The sequence below is a fragment of the Pantherophis guttatus genome, chromosome 11, assembly GCF_059756535.1.
Source record: "Pantherophis guttatus breed Tessera chromosome 11, ASM5975653v1, whole genome shotgun sequence".
NCBI lineage: Eukaryota > Metazoa > Chordata > Lepidosauria > Squamata > Colubridae > Pantherophis > Pantherophis guttatus.
Window position 1 is genome coordinate 939,553 of NC_142073.1, and position 18,820 is coordinate 958,372.

At 44.7% G+C, this 18,820-nt stretch overlaps 1 protein-coding gene across 2 annotated transcripts in view; it reads left to right on the top strand.

Moving 5' to 3' along the window:
* ANKRD11 (ankyrin repeat domain 11) overlaps nucleotides 1-18,820 on the top strand; it is a 118,850-nt gene that overhangs the window by 87,482 nt on the left and 12,548 nt on the right. For both annotated transcript variants that reach the window (XM_034426630.3, XM_087877084.1), the window contains 5 exons: nucleotides 3,297-3,435; nucleotides 15,086-15,256; nucleotides 15,570-15,773; nucleotides 17,187-17,329; nucleotides 17,930-18,077. In XM_034426630.3, the coding sequence (XP_034282521.1) occupies nucleotides 3,297-3,435; nucleotides 15,086-15,256; nucleotides 15,570-15,773; nucleotides 17,187-17,329; nucleotides 17,930-18,077 (805 nt within the window). The remainder of the gene's footprint in view (nucleotides 1-3,296; nucleotides 3,436-15,085; nucleotides 15,257-15,569; nucleotides 15,774-17,186; nucleotides 17,330-17,929; nucleotides 18,078-18,820) is intronic.

The window sequence follows — 18,820 nt, forward strand, 5'->3', positions numbered from 1 at the left end:
TGTTTTTATTTTGCTTTTAATTGTTAGCCACCCAAAGTTATATATATAGGATGGGCAGCATATACATACATACATACATACATACATACATACATACATACATACAGTCAGTCAGTCAGTCAGTCAGTCAGTCAGTCAGTCAGTCAGTCAGTCAGTCAGTCAATGAGACTCCCTTTAACATGAGGTTCAATTTACCTATAAAGAATTAACTTTTCTTGATAGATCTCCCTACTTTTTCCATAAATTATTTAATCTCTGTGCCTGCTAAATTAGTGGATGTCACCATGTCTATTATTGAAATGCAGATAATACTTTGCCATGCTATCCTTTTAATAATATTTATTTCAAAAAGATACCCTGGCAAAGTTTGAAGTTGCTTCCACGAATTATGGTTTCATTAAGTGGAGAAAATAGAAGATGGGATGAGTAATTTTGATTTCAAAAAGGATTCAGTGTAATTTGTTTCCCAAGATATTGAGAGCATGAGGAGTTCTCACTCACTGAAGGCCGTTTTTAAACAACAGCAGTATGGGGATTGTAATTTTGGATATGCACATTTAGCACAACTGTTCTTGTTGCTGGCATTCTGTGATTCTTAGCCTGAAGCTTTTTAAATGTGTTATTAATTTATGAAATCATGGCTTCAGGTATTTAATCAAAACTCTGCTTTTTTTGAGGTATATATGTCCATTGTTACGTACCATCTGGGCGATAATGACATATCAGTCTCTATTCTAAGGCAGTGTAGAAGTATTTTCAAATCAGCTGATTGGGTCATCTAACACTCAGGAAAAACATGTTTAGAAAACATTAATAGTTCCTGAGGATAACTAATAAGTTATTGGGCACTCTGCTTCTAAAACATTTTGTATCGTAGCGTTTATTCCTAATGTGTTTCTGAAGCTGTTGACTTAAGTATTTGAGTCACAAGTTTTCTTTAAAAAAAACAACACCTTCAGGTAACTGATCTAGATAGCTAGTTCATTATAACAAGATGTCTCTAACCTAATGAGGTTTGGAAACTCTTTTTAAGGCCTTCCAAAATAGAAACCTGCTTGCAATCCAGAGTGAGTCAATAAATCAGGATTAAAAAAAAAATACACAAGCATTTCTAATGTGCTTAGTTCAATCTGTTCTCTACAATGGAATGTGCTGATTTTAACCCTGGATAATGAACATATTTCTATTGCGCTTCCCATGATGCAAAAATTGGTGTATACTGTTATTGGAAAAATACAACCCTTTAACTTTATTCCATTGCTACTAATGTTGATGTTCATCTAAGGGAGAGTCTTTGTGTCGACCTGGCAGTGGGCCACGCAGATTCTGTCTGGATCACAAAGCTGGTACGTAGCCTGCAAGCCCAGCACTCCAGGGGCTCTTCAGTAGTCGCCCCATTACTGGAACCCCCAGGAATTCTGCCTTGACAGCACAAAGCAGAAGTGGCTTATTTTCCCAAACATTTTAATAAGCCTCTTGATTTTTTAGAAAAATGCTTCTTTTTTAAATAGTTGTTTTGTTTTATTATGGCTTTTTTGTTTCAATATTATGCATTTAGTGATAGTGTTTGAATATTTTTGTTTTAGAAATTCCTCTGAATGTAGTTTGTTGTAAGCTGCCCTGAGAAAATATGGCTTTAAACAAAACAACTAATTTAAAAGCAATTCCTGTTCAAGCCCACTTCATCTCTGCAAGGACCCAGCTAAAAAGCCTGAAGGCCCAGTGCAGCTATTTCTGTTTCTTGTATAACCACTTAGAATAACCTCCTGTTTATTTTGAATTTGTGTAAAATGTAGTTGGAATAGTTGGACAGTAGTTACAGTGCTGATATAGGAAACATTGAATAAGTGCACCTGATAATCAGACAGTTTTCAAAACATCCTCAATCCACAGCAAGGAACAGGGCAGCTATGCAGTCTCCAACATCCCACCTAAAGCCATAGAGAATCAGTACAGGTGGCCCTGGGCAGTTGTGCGCATGCAAACCTCAGCATACACGTAAAACTTCTTTTTTAAAAGCATATCCCCTTTCTTTTTTGTTATTTTAGACATGCACAGATGGGCTGTTGTGCAGGCATATATATCATTTTAAAGGTTACCATTAGATCAGGGGTGTCAAACTCGATTTCATTGAGGGCCACATCAGGGTTGTGTTTGACTTCGGATGGGCGGGGTCAGTTGGATGTCACTCATGTTGGGAGCGCTTGTGGCAGTCTGAGCGCTCTGCCAGCAAAAACGGGCTCCTGAGCTTTGTTTCTGGCTGTGATGGCCTCCTGCAACCCTCTGCCAGCGAAAATGGGGCTCAGGAGAGCCCGTTTTTGCTGGCAGAGGCACTGTGGGCCGGTCCCTCACTGTTTCCAGGGTGGCCCCGTGGGCCAGATCTAAGCACCCCCGTGGGCCGCATCTGGCCCGTGGGCCTTGAGTTTAACACCCCTGCATTAGACCATCTGCAGAGAGTCCTTCTTTTTGCTTCCTTTTCTTCTCCTTCGGTTGTGCTGGGTCTTGATAGCCCTGGGGTGCAGAGCTGCAGGTGGTCTGTGGGCAGCACTGTGGTGTGCTCCAAAGGCCCCTCCTCTCAGATAGCAGGTGAGCCACACTGGGCAGCTGGGGAAGCTCCCTCCATCTGGAGGAGGAGGGGAGGGAACAGCGCAACCAGATCGTGCAAACAGCCTCTGTCAAAGAAGGGGGCCGTTCAGCCCCTTGCTTCCCGTGCATTCAAGGCATCACTGTTCTGTCTGTGTTTTTATGCAGCATGGTTAATCCTATCGGCTTGGCCCGATCACCATCATTTTGAGACCATTTTGCCAAGGTTAAAAAAATTCCACAAAGTGTCACCTTTTTTTTTTTTTAATTTGATTTATATGCCGCCCTTCTCCGGAGACTCAGGGCGGCTTACAATGTGCTAAGCAATAGCCTTCATCCTTTTGTATATTTATACAAAGTCAGCTTATTGCCCCCACAGACTGGGTCCTCATTTAACCTACCTTAGAAAGGATGGGAGGCTGAGTCAACCTTGAGCCTTGGCGACATTCGGACCTGCAGTAATTGCAGGCAGCTGGTCTTAATAACAGGGTGCTTTAGACCATTGTACTACCAAGGCTCTTTCTTCAAACCTTGAAGAAAGAGGTTTGACAGCTGTCTTGCAACTGCCGTGAACTTGAGGAATGTGCAGACAAGCGTACATTTATTTTTTGCGGACAGTAGCTTGATAGCAACTTTGCTTAAGAAAGTCAACCTTGGTGTTGGCAAATGTGAGGGCTTTTGTGAAAATCCTAATTTTCCTGTTTCTTTTCTAGGATAAAGATAAAGTTTCTCTAACCAAGACTCCAAAATTGGACCGGAGTGATGGTGGCAAAGAAGTGAAGGAGAGAGCTACAAAACGGAAATTACCTTTCACCGTTGGAACAAATGGAGATCAAAAAGATTCAGATACAGGCAAGAATATACAATATTATATTATTTAAAACTGGTCTCAAAATTGAGTGGTTTGGGACAAAGGTCAAGTCTCTAAAAAGGATGCGGAAAAACCACATTTAACAGCAAATCTGCACCTATTTTGATAGGCACTTATTCTTTGATGCTTACCTTCTGAAATCTTTACTTCTCCTTTTCTAGTCTGTCAATTTGTATCTTTTCAGGAGTGCCAAAAAATTAAGCTATGCAGTTTTTGAGATAAAATGTATAATCATCAGATTATCGTTTTACAAGCATAATCTCTCTGCCACCTACCTTTTAGCCCTTTGTGCTGAATATTCATACATAAATGGTGAAATGAGTGCGGTGTGTAGATTGTCACCTGTTTTATTCTGTTATACGCTGAGAAGCCACAGTTGCCCTGAGCACCGTTCAGTAGCTAAATGTGTCCCACAGGTGGCAGCTTGTCTTCCCCTAATGCACCCCCTTAATTGGAATTTAGCTGTCTGCCCCTGCATTTCCAAAGCTCTGCCCTCTGCCCAGTGCAAAATGTGCTGCTAAGGCTATCAAAAGTGAGAGTTGAAAGGTTTCACTGGTTGGTGTTTTGGTTTAGTTTTCCTCTGGGTCCTTAATAACCAGAACATCCCCTTGTACTAAAAAGAAAAAGCCTTTTTTTTTTTTTTTTTAATTCCAGTGGTTCAGGAAGCAGTGGAAATGGCAAACCAGATCTGTGGTAAAACAAAAGAACAAATGGATATGAAGTTTGGCTATTTGAGGATAGCAACCCAATGCCTGGTTTAGTGTGGATAGAGTATTATTGTGAGGTTGCCTAAGAATCCAGCTACAGTCAGCATCTTTTTCATTGTGTAATTAGTTGGAAGGTTGTCATCTCGCAGGAAACACCGTGATCCTTAAATATTAACCCAAATCATAAACTGCTTGTGGTTTTAGGTAATGGTATGAAATGGGAATAGGGCTTTCTATTATAATTCTAATGGATATAATACCCACGCGGATCAAGACATTAGTAGTAAGAGGTATCTGGCAAGAAGGTACGAAAGAGAATTTCTCTTTCCTGACCTCCGAGTATTGCACTTCTTAGGCTACTATGCTTTTACATTTCCCAGCAGTCTTCAAAATCGGCTAGAAAAAAACTGGCTTATTGTCTGCAAGCATATTCTGCATATGATTATATCTGCTACTTCCAGGACAGAATGAAACAAAAAAACAATCAGAACATATTTTAGAATTTCTCTTACTACTGCAGCCTCCAGCAACTCTTCTGCCTGTACTGAAGAGAAGGCCTGGAGCTCTTCCAAGTCCACCATGGGTACACTTTGTGCTTTAAATCCGGTAAGGGAGAGGCTTTATCAGCAGAAGGAGGCAGCCCTGCCTTTGAGGAGAGCCGGCAGGCAGGTGGGCAGGTGAGCGGCTGGATAGGGAGGCGACCTCCACAGCTGTTCTTCAGCAGAAGCAGCTTCCCCAGATTCAGCATCTAGTCTGGTGGGCTGCTGCTTTTCTTGGCTTCTGGCTGAGTCAGAGAACTGCCCAGAAGATGCCAGAAAACTCTGGCTTGATTCGTGGGCTTTCTTCCTATAAAGGCGTATCATGTCCTGCGGTTTGCTTTGGGAAGGCTTGCAGATGGCTGACAGACTCCTCAGGTTAGGCCTTTGAAGCGCTGAGGTGCTGTTCAGGCCCCTGGAGAACGTGACCATGGTTTTAGAGGGGGGCAATGTTCAGATTGGAAGCAGGCAATGGTGCTTTAGATCCGCATATGGTCCCACTCTCCGCAACGGCTGGTTTCTCTACAAGACGCCGTGCCTTTTCCTGGGCTGGCACAGCGGTCCCCAGGCTGAGGAAATTGGGGGTTAAGAAGGTGCCGACAGGGCTGTGACAAATCATCATCCTCTGTTATCAGCTTCTTAATGCCTCAACTCAACTGGTTGCTAGACCTGCCCGGCTTGTGGACCCCATGACATGTGAACCCCAGAAAAATAACCGTGTTTGTAATCGGGTGATGACAGGCACATCTCGAAGTGTCTCCTGTTTGGGAAGAAGGGCCTTTTGCCCCAATATATTGTGTAGTCTTAAAGCTGAGGCCGGCCAGCCGCACCGTCACCTTTCACAGCTGTGAGGGCAGCGGCCAGGCCTTGTCCAAAAGTGGTCGCTCAGTCCGAATATTTAATGTAACAGAGCAAGAAAGGGACGTTAATCTGGGAACGATCCCATTCATTTATTCAATTATTTTCTGTTTATCTAAGTTCTACCTACTCTTTTGTCACTACCCCTCCTTACACACACACACACACACACACACACACACACACACACACACACACACAGATTGTTATACCATTCAAAAGCTACATTTGGCCCAAGCCTCAAGAAAAGTTATGCACTCCAAATCCAACAAAACTTAATATATTTCCTGAATGAATGAGAAAAGCTGGAGTTGTGGAGCAGCAAATGTTTTTCTTCCTAGACGCCTTAGAAGTAGGAAATGTGTGCTTTAGAAATACTTTCTGCTTGCAGTGTAAAAGCTCTTTTCAGAAACACCAGGGAGGAAATGACGTGTTCTGCTGGTGATTTGCAGAATGCGCTGTCTCTATTTTCGTTCCACCTTTGCTTCAGAAGGACAAAACCGTCACGTTACGTCCACAGGACGAGCAGCAAAAGCTAAATGTTGGTTTTAATTTCTCCTAAAATGGAAAGCGCCAAGGAATTCAGCCTGAGCTGGCTAGGAAGATTATTACACCTACTTAACACTATGAAAACTCCTTAATTTTTCACTAATAAAGCAGAGGCATTTCAACTTTATGATGTCCTTTTGCTTTTCAGAACGTCTAGAAGCGGCTAATGCATACATAAAGCATCAGTTTAACAGTCTGTTGAAGGTGGGGGGGGGACCCCTTTTCCCTATTTGGAAATCAAATGTAGGGACTTCAGAAGAATATCCGAGAGGAAGGGCGTTCTGGGTGCCAGCCTTAAGGGCTCTTCAAGGACCTTTGTTTTCTCCTGCTGTTCCCCCAGTAAGGAAGGGTTGACTGGGCAGGAAACATCACCTCTCTCCTCACTGCCCCGGGGTTTCTCCCCCACCCGGCCAGCTTGCTCAGCCTTTCCACCACCTTCCCTGCCTTGTTCAGCTCTGGCCTGCCCAGCCTCCGCGTCTCCCTCCCTGGATGGTGCCATTCCAGAGTTCCTCACACCTGATCTTTACACACCTTTCTCCTTCACCTGGAACTGGGAAGGAAGTGAGCACGGAAGAACATTCATTGTTTAAGGAAGGCAGCAAGTGCTGGCCAGATTGCATAAACGAATGGAGAGGTTATAATAACTGTAGGAGCCGCCCAGCCAAAACTGTTGTCCTGTGCACCAAACATTTGCTAAACTGGGCTCTGTTAAACCACGGGTTTACTCTAAATTGATTTTCCAGAGAGATGAGGGGGCTGCTGATCATTAAACTGGAAGAATATAAAAAACTGTTTTGAAAGTTAACTTAGAAATTTAAAAGAAATAGCAAAAGCTAAAAGCCAGGAAGAATTTCATTTGCTAATGAGTGTGTTACAGCCCTTTGCTACTAAATACCTGGGCTATTTTTTCTAGTGTGTTTACCTCTTACTTTCCATATCGATTATTATTGGATGATCTCTTAGAAATTGCCTGTTTCTGTTTGAGTCAAGCCAGAGTGCAGCTTCAGCGTTCTTAAAGAGTCAACCACTCTTGAGAATTTGTCGAGATGGAAAAAGGGAAATGCATACCAAGCCCACACTCTCAGTGGAGGAGGGGGCTCCATATCCCAAGGAAAGAGAGGCCGGTCTCTGTCTTAGCTTGAGCAGGCCTTCCGGGAGGAGGGGGCGCCTGGGGCCTTTTTCCTCAGGGCAGAGAAGGAAATGCTGTCGGCATTTGGGGAAGTCAGAGTTGGCTATTTTGGAGCAGAGCGGAATGCAGCACTTGCTCTCCGGCACAAGATTTTACAGTCGGTGATCCTAGGTAAGATCAGCGTCTGGAGCAAAAACTCTGGAGGAGGAAACCTTCAGAAAGCAAAATAGAATATGGCAATCTGGTCAACGGCCAGGCTGTGCTTAGTTAGAGGTTGATCATTAACCTTCCTTTTCCACTGTCCTTCCAGCAGCTGCAGATTCCACCCAGGCCTTAAGCTGCTCTCTTTGAAACTGCCCAGCTGCTCTCCCCACCCCCTTTCACCCTTTAGCCTGCATTCTGCAGCTTCTCTGTGGATTCCGGTTTCAAGCTGAACGTTTGCCAAAGGTGCCGGGGTCTTGCTGCGAGATAGTGGCGTTGTCTGGAACAATATAGCTGACTCAAGAATAATATTCAGTGTGTGCTTTTAAAAAATCGAGAGTTGTGCCTGGGACTAAATTGAACATGCAAGGAGAGAGGTGGGGAAAAATGGACTCAGGCTTGTCCTTCACATATGGACAGTGATGGATAAGGTTCCATCACTGAGGCCGCCTAGCTCTGGGAAAGAAGGAGAGGAATCAACATGGGTCAACGACAACTCGCCATGGCCAACTCACCTTGGAACAACTCGCTACGGGACAAGAGTTACACTAATACGGAAGAAACAGTCAAAGGTTTAGGGTAGAGATGGTAACTATGTCTATAATTGCTGCAGATAAGAGTGAAGGTTGCTTTTTTAGATAGCTTTTCTTTGTTTCCTCTTTTGCTGCCTTTCGTTTTGTATATATATTTCTTTTGTCTATCTTTTATAGTTCTGTAATTTTGTGTAAAATTCTCTTTTTTAAAAAAATTATATTTAACAACATGGTTTCCTTCTGTTAGATAGCTAACTGTTTGGGAAAACGTATATACTATACCAGTGGTGAAATCCAAATTTTTTTATTACCGGTTCTGTGGCCGTGGCTTGGTGGGCGTGGTATGGCTTGGTGGGCATGGCAGGGGAAGGATACTGCAAAATCCCCATTCCCACCCTACTCTGGGGCCAGCCAGAAGTGGTATTTGCCAGTTCTCCAAACTACACAAAATTTCTGCTACCGGTTCTCCAGAACCTGTCAGAAGCTGCTGGATTTCACCCCTGTACTATACAGAAAAGTGGCTTAAAATCTCAATAACTAAGAAGGAGCCTCCTTCCTCTGATGGCCTCTATATGGAAGCCTTCCACCCTGAGAGGCAGCTTCTGATTGTGGCTGCCTTTACTGCACAGGAGGTATTTTATTTATTTTATTTATTTATTTACTTCAAATTTATATACCGCCCTTCTCCCTAGGGACTCAGGGCGGTGTACAGCCAAATAAAAACACATAATAAATACATTAAGAACAGATTAAAAGGAAATATCTCAATTTGGCCCAAAATTTAAAAAGACAAACAAATTTAAAATCATTTAAAGGATTTGTTAGGCCAGCCCTGCTTGTTGGAAAAGGTAAGTTTTAAGGGCACTTGGTCTTTTCCTCTAAAAGCAAAGTATATGTGACTATTACATTTGAAAACTTCCCAAGAAATTCTGATGAGACAGAAGCTGAATATATGCAATCTAGAACATTAGTTCTCTGCGACAGGTTTTAAAATAGACTTCAATGTATTAGGAGTAGAAACTTGAAGGAAAGATTTTCAGATATTCACATTGGTACATAATGCATGGAAAAATACTCTGTCTTGTTGCAAGAGGAACTTGTGTGCCTTCTGGGTGGAAAGATAGGCTATAAATGGAATAATAATGAAGAATAATTAAGTGCATGGGAGATAATTTCTTCCAGGCCACACAAGCTCATAAAAAGATAATCAAAGCTGACGACAATATTGTTATGCCCTGCTTCTCCTGAGCTGCCCCGCTGAAAGTGAGGTCTTGTCTTCATGGCCTTGTCTACCACCCGGCACCCTCAGGTGTAGAGCTACCATACCCAAGCAACAATATATTCCTTAATTGAAGTGTTGCCCTCTCTGGTTTCAAAAATGCTTTGGAAGAAGAAGGCCATGTTGGAGACAACTTGGTTTACTCATCTGAGCAGGCCTTGGTGGTCCTCCGTGCAGATCGCTGCGCTGCCTGCATTTCTGTTCCTGATTAGTGAGTTTGCAATGCTTGATGAATGAGAGGGATTCTCATCTCCTTTGACTGCAGTTCCCCCCCAGAGCTGTTCAGTCTGGCACCTGAAGGGGAAGGGTATTTTTGTTTCCATCTGTGTTTTTATTGATAGTCGTGAGCTGCCTAGAATCATTATACAAGATAGGTGGCTATATAAATTCTGTTAGCAAGCAAGCATCTTTGGCTTGTTGATTATAGGTTGAACTGGTTGTTTGGGAAGAAGTTTATTAATCACTAGCTGGTTAATTGTGCGGAGAATCACAAGAAGCAGGTTGCTGGCTGGTTGAGAAATGTTTTGGTGTGCAGGAGTCTCACTTGTGTGTTTTTTGTTGCTGACTTCAGTGTTGTCCACGCAGTCGTTGACTCATCCCAACCCTTCCTTCATTGTGCTTGGCTTTAAAAAAGGAAAAAGTTAAAAAGTGGTTCTTACCTAGCCACCAGAGAGAATTAATTGAATATTTGAGACTCCCCTTTTTAGGCCACACCCCGTGATGCTAACTGAGAAACTGGCCGTGGGAGGGAAAAGCTGCCTGCTCACCAGAGTCCCGGTGGCTTCCTTTTTGAAGTCTGAGAGGAAGAACCAGAAAAGTGTCTGACGGTGGTGATGGTGGTGGTTGTGGTTGGGAGGGTGGTGATGATGATGATGATGTCATTAACATGGCCTCTTCCTGGTTAATGGTTACTCTTGTGAAGAATGTTGACTATTTCTCACTTTTTGGAAAGGGATCAAAAATGATTTTTTTCCCCCTAATGGACAACAGTAGGCCTAAGAAAAACATTTCAGATTTCCTGGCAATGGGTGAATTTGTAGGAACCTGAGCTGGGATAGAGGAAACATTCCACAAAGCAATTGAATGACCATGTTTCTGCTTTTATTTCAGCCATGACAAATAGTCCAGATTTTGAAAAGCGTATCCAAGCATTCAGAATAGTTTTAGGCAGCATTTCTTCAAGGAATGCCTTTGTCTCCGCAAAATAGAACACTTGTTGGTCCATACTGTTGGTGGATGAAACCAGGTTCCTGCTGTCGTTTCATATCCCAGAGAAGTATTTTTTCAGCTGCAGGATAAGAGCGATATTTGGCCAGCCACTTTTACATCCATCCGACACACAGCGTGTCCATCGTCGCCCCTAGTCATCAATGCTTGAACCCCCTTGAAATTATTGCTGCTTATGTCTAAAGCTGCTGCTTCAGTTTTCTTGAGACAAAATACAAAGAGCCTTTTAATGAGAATGAAATTGGGCATCCTAGGAAAACTGTCCCGCTGAGAAATCCATTAGAAGCCATGGAGTTGGGCTCGCTTCTTTGGGCCTTAAACTGAATGGCCCGGGAGCTGTTTAAATAATATCACTTTTGTAGTCTGCCTATACAAAGAATGCAGCCTTCTTATATTATCTGATGGGAATGTTTGTTTGTGTGTGTTTGTTATAGTTTGCATTAGGATTTGCTACTTATTTTTTTCTGGAGAACAAAATTCCACTCTGCCCCGTTTCAGTATTTTGGCCTCTTGCTCCGGTCCCCACACTGGATTTAGTGTATTCTGCTGTCTTCCTACTGGTAGTGCTACTGTTTCTCCCCCTCCCCCCCCCTTTTCCTTCCTTCCTTGGTGTTGCTTGAATTATGTGGCATTCAACTGGTCTTCTTTGCTGCTTTGTGCTAAAGATCTTTCTGCATTTCCTCCCACTCTAAATCTGGGTGTTTTGCATACTCTTGATGGATGCCTTGTGTTTTCTACAGCAACCTCATTCAGCAAACTCTTGGGACTCTCTCCTGGCCCCTTCCAGGCCCCTTGCAGTATCCACGGCTGCCTGGAACAAGCTGCAGTGTAGGACTCCTCCTTCAAGGCCTGGCTCCGTTTGAGTAAAGCCATTGCCATACATCTGCACCGACGTTGTGCCAACGTTTGGCATTTTGGGGTGCGCCAGAGTCCCTGGTAGAAGAGCCACTCTGCACGTGAAGCTGCAGATAAGAAAAACGAAGCCCACTGTATTCTTCCTCCCAGGGACATTTTATCCTTTCTCCCTCGTTCTGTGTACCATTCTGGTTTCTTTTTATTGATCTTGGTTTGGCTGTGTATCTGGAAATTTGTTTTTCTGAAAACGAGAGCCTTAGGGCTAAGGGGGGGGGAATCTTTCTGCGTACACCAGGGAAGCGGATTTGGGAGATCAGTGGCCTGCATTTCTGATATCGCCCTTTGCCCTTTTGTAAGCCATGAGGTGCTGCTAGAGAAATCGGAGGGCTGCCTTTTCCCTGGCGTAGCTCTTCCTTCCTGTCTTGACTTGCTCTCTGCCATTAGCCTCCTTGCTTTAGGCCTGGGACTGACTTCACATGAAGCGCAAAAGAGAATATTTGGGGCCAGTTGAAAGATACCTTTGAATCTCTCCCGCTAGATTTACAATCACCAGAGAGGCCTGTTCCACATTAAAGTTTAATTTAACTTAGTGTGAAGCATCTAAGGTATGTGGCTTCAAGTCTCTCTTTTGCCTGGACCTTGTCTTTTTTTTTTTTTTAAGAGTAGCTTACTAAGCCTTAGTGCTGTCACGAGAGCACGTTTCATGTTTTCAACTCGATGTCACCTTCACAGCCTGAGTGGGGCAGGCCAGAGTGGGGAGAACAGCTGGTGGGAGAGGAATGCCTTCCCTGCTGCCCTGATCCTAGGCGGTTGGTTCGTGCCTGGGGTTGTTCTAGGAGACGCCTGCAGAGGGGCGGCTCTGGTGATCGTACTTTGGGTCGGGCATGCACAGCCCCACCAGCCCCTGCATGCTGGCACCTTTAGGGCAGGCCGGACAAAAGCTTGACAAGGGAAGCTGAGAACTGCCTGGCCGAATGGAGGAGTCGGAGGATGGAAGGGCTTCATTCACACTGCAGAATGTTAAGCAGGTCAGGCCGCCTACAGTTGGGAAAAGCAGAATATATTTTGGAGGAAGAGTTTCTGCGAAAAGACGCTTAGCTTCATTGGGATTAAAAGGTCTGAGGACGCTATGAGGGGCCTTTCTCGGAGCCCCTCATAACGTAGCCTAGTGCAGACTTATTCCTGAACAGGAATGTTCTGGATACGTAACTTCCATACATATGGATGACATTCTAGTAATGCATTTAGTGTGATCCAGTTGGAATAAATTGTCCCGGCTGTTGGCTTTGTCAAGTCAACTTTGAACTAATTTTTTTACTTCAGAAATTTCTGGAAGCAGCGGAGAGGATGTCAGCAACCCGAACTTCGTTGAAAGAGTTTTTAGTGCACAGTATTTTGTTGTTCTTGGCAAAAATTGGTTCTGATTCAGGAAGGCCTGCTCAGCCTCTTGTGTAGAGGTTGGAGTAGCAAGCTTTGGTCATCTAGCAAGGCTAGGGTGAGGCTTTGCCCACCTCCCAGTTTCCTGCTCCCCTCCCCAAGCAGACGCAGGTTTTTTCCTTGTCTCGGTTTCTGAAATCTGACCCAGGAGGAGGAGGGCCAAAGCCTCTGCAAGTCTGCTCTTCTCCTTCCTGTTTACAGACAGACTTGCTTCCAGGCCAACTCGGGGGCTTACAGTTACACTCGGTTGACTTGGCCAAAACTTCCTCTGGGCAGCAGGCTTAACCCCTTGACTCCAGGCAGGGCAGAGGCTGCCTTGCAGGATCTGCTTCTTGTGTGTGTGTAGTGGTGGGTTCCACTTACCTTTGCTACCCATTCGCAACTGTGATTGTGCACACATGCACAGCACTTCTGCGCATGTGCAGACCATCCGTGATGACGGGTAGGTGGAGCCTCCAGCCGCTACTGGTTTGCGGGAACCGGGATGAACTGGTAGAAACGCACCACTAGTGTGTGTGTGTGTGTGTGTGTGTGTGTGTAAAAGGGAGGGAGGGGGAGAGAGAGAGCAGGCAGCCCCAGTCTTCTTTGGCCAGTGCACACCTTTACGGTTTTGAACCACATTCTGTGGTTGTGTGGCAAGGGTGGCTTTTCCCAGAAGTCCAGGACCTGGTTGGAGAGAAGAAGCTGCCCTGAAAGGGGCCTTCTCTCTCTCCATTGATTTTCTCCTCCGATCCCTGTCCCGGCTATATCAGGCTAATGAACTTTGGTCATCGCTTGCAGCTGAGACACAACAGTCTGTTCTCTTGATTCAGAAGGCTTTCCCAGCCCCCCATAGAGAGTTCAACAACGTAATTTGTAATCTGAGAATATGTGCTGGCCTCTTTTTCTTTGCCTGTAGAATGAGCAATTATTTATTCACTTTCTAGCATTCCGGATTTACATGGCATCTCATATGGGGGAAATTCCATATTATTAGCACTGAATTTCAGTATTAAGTTTCTGGGGGAAAGTATCTTTCCCATTCTCCACCCTAAAGAACTGTTGCAAATGCTGCCAGAATAGTTTTGGAGCTATACACAGCTTCTGTAATATCAAATATTGTAACTCTCCCTGGCATCCTCTGATTCCCCTCAAAATGCATCAAAATATCTTAACCTGCAGTGCAGCATAGACCTCTTTGCTTTTATCATTCATTTTTAGTTTGAGCATTCCCTGGTTTGTGGCATATTTCTGCTTCTCTGTGAGAACTCCCGTAGGCCAGCTGGTGGCTGTAGGAGAATGCCTCAATTGTGGAGCGCTTTCTCTTCCTCCTCCTTGCCAGGATGAGGCACCTGGCAAATGTGGGAATGAAAGGGAGTCTTTTGCCATCTGTGCCAGAGCCTTTGGATCCTCTCTTTCTTTTTCTTTTTTTTAAATTATTATTTTATTTTATCTTATACATCCAACAAACATTAAATCTATAGCGGTCTACATCACAACGCGAGAAGGAAATAAACTTGTCCCATTACATATATAGGGTAACGTACAAAATTTTATTGCATATACCAATTGACATGCTTATCCAATATCTCTATTTATAGCTCGATTTGATATCCAATTATACCATTGACTCCAAGATATATAGTAATCTGTGCCCCCCCCCGTCCTTTCAGTAACATAGTAAGCTGATCTAATTCCACACAATTCATTATTTGGATCCTCTCTTATCCTCCAGGATTTCCATTCTTTGAAACGGCTGCCAATTCTGACCCGAGGTCTTGAGGTGGGAGTCTGCAGGCTTTCCTCCCTAGTTGAAACGAGATCTTTTCTGCCTTCTGGATCAGGGAATCTCTAGATTTCACGGATTGTGAAAGTGGAATGCCCCCTGCCAATGGTATGAAGTCATGGGGCTTGGCAGGCAGCTCCCTTTTTCTGTTATGGTTTTGGTTGAAAGTGAGACCTTTTTTTAAAGTCTCAGAATTCACTGGGCACTAAACTATTTTCTGAGAGTTGGATATTAACAGTAAATGTCTGCACTGTTATTTAAGTAGGAAAATCTGCCCCTGTTCCCGTGCCATATTTGTGTTTCAGAGTAGAAGAGGCAGGCCAGGGCCCTCCAACAAATGTAGCAATTGTGTGTGTGAATACACTTACTCAAAAGAATCTGCTTCCTATCCTGAAACCAGTAGATCTTGGTCCCACTTGCAGACGTCCTAATGGAAACTTCCCTGTCGAAGGCCAACTATCTGGAAAGCAAAAGAAAAAAGAAAAAAAAAAGTCAGATTCTTCGGAAAGAATGAACTTAAGAACTGTGCCAATGCCTGTTTTTTGTGTCTCACAGAAAAGCAAGGTCCTGAGCGGAAGAGGAGCAAAAAGGAACCGGCCGCTCGGAAGCCCAACCTGCTCTTCGGAATGGGGCTTTCGGGGATTCGGGCGGGCTACCCACTCTCCGAGCGCCAGCAGGTGGCCCTTCTCATGCAGATGACAGCAGAAGAATCTGCCAACAGTCCAGGTGGGCACAGGACTGGGGCTTCTGCTTCTTCCTAACAGAATCCCATTCCGCAGAACCCCTTGACAAATGTTGGAAGTGGGCAGAGTTTGTGCTGGCACCGGAGGAGTGGAGGCGCCTCTTAATTCCTGGTGTCCGAGATGCTTTTCCATGGCCGCTTCCTACAGTAGTTGCCTCATCCCGGCAACTACTTTACTCTCTGCCCCGTCCTCCTCTCCCCACATCCTCCAGTCTTCCTGTAACTCCTGTGCACAGCTCCCTCTAAAGGCCTTAATCAAGCTCCTTTTTGTGTTTCTCTCCCTCCCTCCCCAAACAGTGGATACAACACCAAAGCACCCCTCTCAGTCTGCAGTTTGTCCGAAGGGAACGCCTAATTCTGCCTCCAAAACCAAAGATAAAGTGAACAAGAGAAATGAACGCGGAGAAACCCGGCTGCATCGGGCGGCCATTCGGGGAGACGCCCGGCGTGTCAAGGAGCTGATCATTGAGGGCGCCGATGTCAACGTAAAAGACTTTGCAGGTAACCTCTCTGGATTACCTACCCAAAAACAGGCAAGGCTTGGCAAAAGGTTAGCAAGCCAAGGGATGCTGAGGTTTTATTAGACTTTGGATTGAACGACAAAATTAGGAGGACACAACAGCTTGCTCAGAACAAGCGAGGTAAATTCTAGACCAAAATCCATGTATGTTCTGTAGTTATGCCCCACAACATTATTCTTCTAGAGAGGGAGAGGGGGGAGGAGAAGGAGGAGGAAGATATATATATCAGGGGTGGGTTCTAAAAATTTATACTACCGGTTCTGTGGGCGTGGCTTATTTTGTGGGCTTGGCTTGGTGGGGGTAAGGTGACTGGGTGGGCGTGGCCAACTTTTTTCCCCCCACTTTTAAAAGCATTTTTCCTACAACCTTAAGAGGTTGTAGAAAAAAATGCTCTTAGAAACCTCTGACGATCCCAGCTGAGCCCCGTGATCATCATCAGAGGCTTTTTAAAAAAACTTTTAAAAGCATTTTTTCGGCCGAAGAGGTTGTAGAAAAAAAGCTTTTAAAAGGGAAAAAAAAAATCTGATGAGGTGGGCGGGCCTAAAAGATCACAGAATACCTTGATTTGGAACATTTCTCAATAAAGTTTACTCTTCATTTTAAATTTGTTACATACTCAAAGTTGTAACTGTTTAGTAAAACAATAACATTTTAATCAGATTAATAAAGTTGGAAGGGACCTTATAGGTCATCTAGTCCAACCCCTCGCTCAAGCAGGAGACCCTACACCATTTCTGACAAATGGCAGTCCAATCTTTTCTTGAAAGTCTCAAGTGATGAAGCTCCCACAACTTCTGAAGGCAGCTTCTGTTCCACCGGTTGATTCCATTGGTTGATTCTCTGAGCTAGTTTTTTTTTAAGCTTCTTTCTGGCAGAGTTACCTCCATCTCCCTCCCTCCACTTCACAAACACATGTTGCACTCGTCACTCATTGCATTCCAGGAGCTAAATCCGAGTTTCCTTGGGCAGTATTTTCCATCTGGGCATTTACCCGCAGGGCCGTTGAGCCGTGAGCAACTCCAGAAATCCTTATTTTTCTCTCTTGAACACCTTGTCAAAACTACACCCGAGCAGAAGTAGACAGACATATTCCTCTGATTCTTGCAAAAGTTTAACAAAAATAAATGTACATTTTTTAATTCACTAAATTTCTGTTGCCTTCCGTTCTCCTGGGTAGCAACCAGCTGCGTTATATATATTACTAACCCAAAAGCCTAGATGGGCTAGCTGATAGATGGGTATCCGGTTTCTCCAGATTTAACCCAGTGCAAATTAGCGACTCTTTCCCCCAGGCAAGCTGTCCCAATCAATTGGTGCATTGTGGGGGAGAGAGCTGCTCATGGGAACTTGGCTCTACATGCCCCCTACATGTGACTGATTCGTACTTTTGCAGGCTGGACTGCTTTGCACGAGGCATGCAACCGAGGTTACTATGATGTTGCGAAACAGCTGCTTGCTGCAGGAGCCGAGGTCAATACCAAGGGTTTGGACGATGACACTCCCCTGCACGATGCAGCCAGCAATGGACACTACAAGGTCAGCTCTTGCTTTCGTTGCTGGGCAGGTTCTTCCTCTTTTTCAGGTTGTCCCATGCCACCAACAGAAAGGGTAGCTTTGCAGCTTGTGGCTTCCCAGCTGTTTGCTGCTTAAAAACTCCAACAATCCCAGCTGCCTCCCATGACTTGCGATAATGCGATTCTCTGCTCCTGTCTCGCTGACCCTCCCCTCCCTGATATGCCATAGTGCCCTTATTTCTAGGTCCTTGGAGCGCAACTGCCTTTTGCTCTTCTGAAGATGAAGGCAGAGCAGCTGGATCAGGGGACAAAGTGTGTAAGCATAAAGGAGGCTTTGACACAGAATCCGACCGAGGCTCCCCGTAGCCTGGGACGGGCCACGCTGAATGGCGGTGGCCTCCAAAGACTTTCCTTCACAAAGGAGGAGGAGCTGAGGGCTTAAATGTATTGAAAGGTGTGTTTCATCTGAGTTGTGACCTACATTCTGCAGAATTCAAGTTACATTAATACAAGCTGGTAGGGACACATTTGCGTAGATGATCCAGCTTGAAGTTGACCTTAATTTATGTTGTTTAACCTTCTCTTGGAGAATAGCACCTGACTGAAAATTTTGTTTCGTTAGGTGGTGAAATTGTTGTTACATTACGGAGGAAACCCTCAACAACTTAACAGGAGGGGAGAGACTCCATTAAAAGTAGCAAATTCCCCCACCATGGTGAATTTACTCTTGGGAAAGGCCACGTATCCTTCCAGTGAAGAGAGCTCCACAGGTAAGAAGTGGCAGGTGGGGTGAAAATCCATTACATCTGTGTGGGATGCAGGGATATAAATAGATATGGAGAAGGATTGTGGTTTGGTGGAATATAACAGAACCTGTGTGATTGATTGAAACATTGTTCGGCCTCCACTGACCAGTATTGCCCTCAGGACTAGTGTCTGTTTGCTGTTGATCCCGGGGTGTGAAAAGAGCCCCCAGGCTGTCTGCGTAATGCCCAGGAGTCTTCCGTCCTCCCCTTCCATGGCCTTGGCCCCGGTTCAGTCATGGCTGAGCTCTTAGGGGCTTTGTGTGCCATTCAAAACATTCTGCCATCTCGGCTTTGACACAAGTGTCTCCGGATCACCATCGCTGCCCTGGAGAGATTGGCCTTGATGCTGTTCCCCTGTGGTTGCCACAGCCAATCCTTGGGGAACCAGCCCTTGAAAGGCTCCACGGGAAGAATCTGCATCCATGTGGAATCTGGGCTTTGTAGTTCCTCATAGAATTGAGAAGAAAGGTAGTTCCGTCTCTTTGCCCAGCAGTCATGATATTGAGCCGCCTTTCTTTAGGGTGGCCTTCCCTACCTTGAGGGCTTTTAAATGAACTGCAACTACAATTCCCAGAATTCTTAGCAATTATAAGAAGGAGGGCCCCATACAGTGACGAAGGCTGGATCAGGACCAGTTACATTGAGAGTACAGCTTGGTGTTTTGTTTCTTACCTGTCTTTCTGCTCTGTACAGAAGCAGTACTGGCA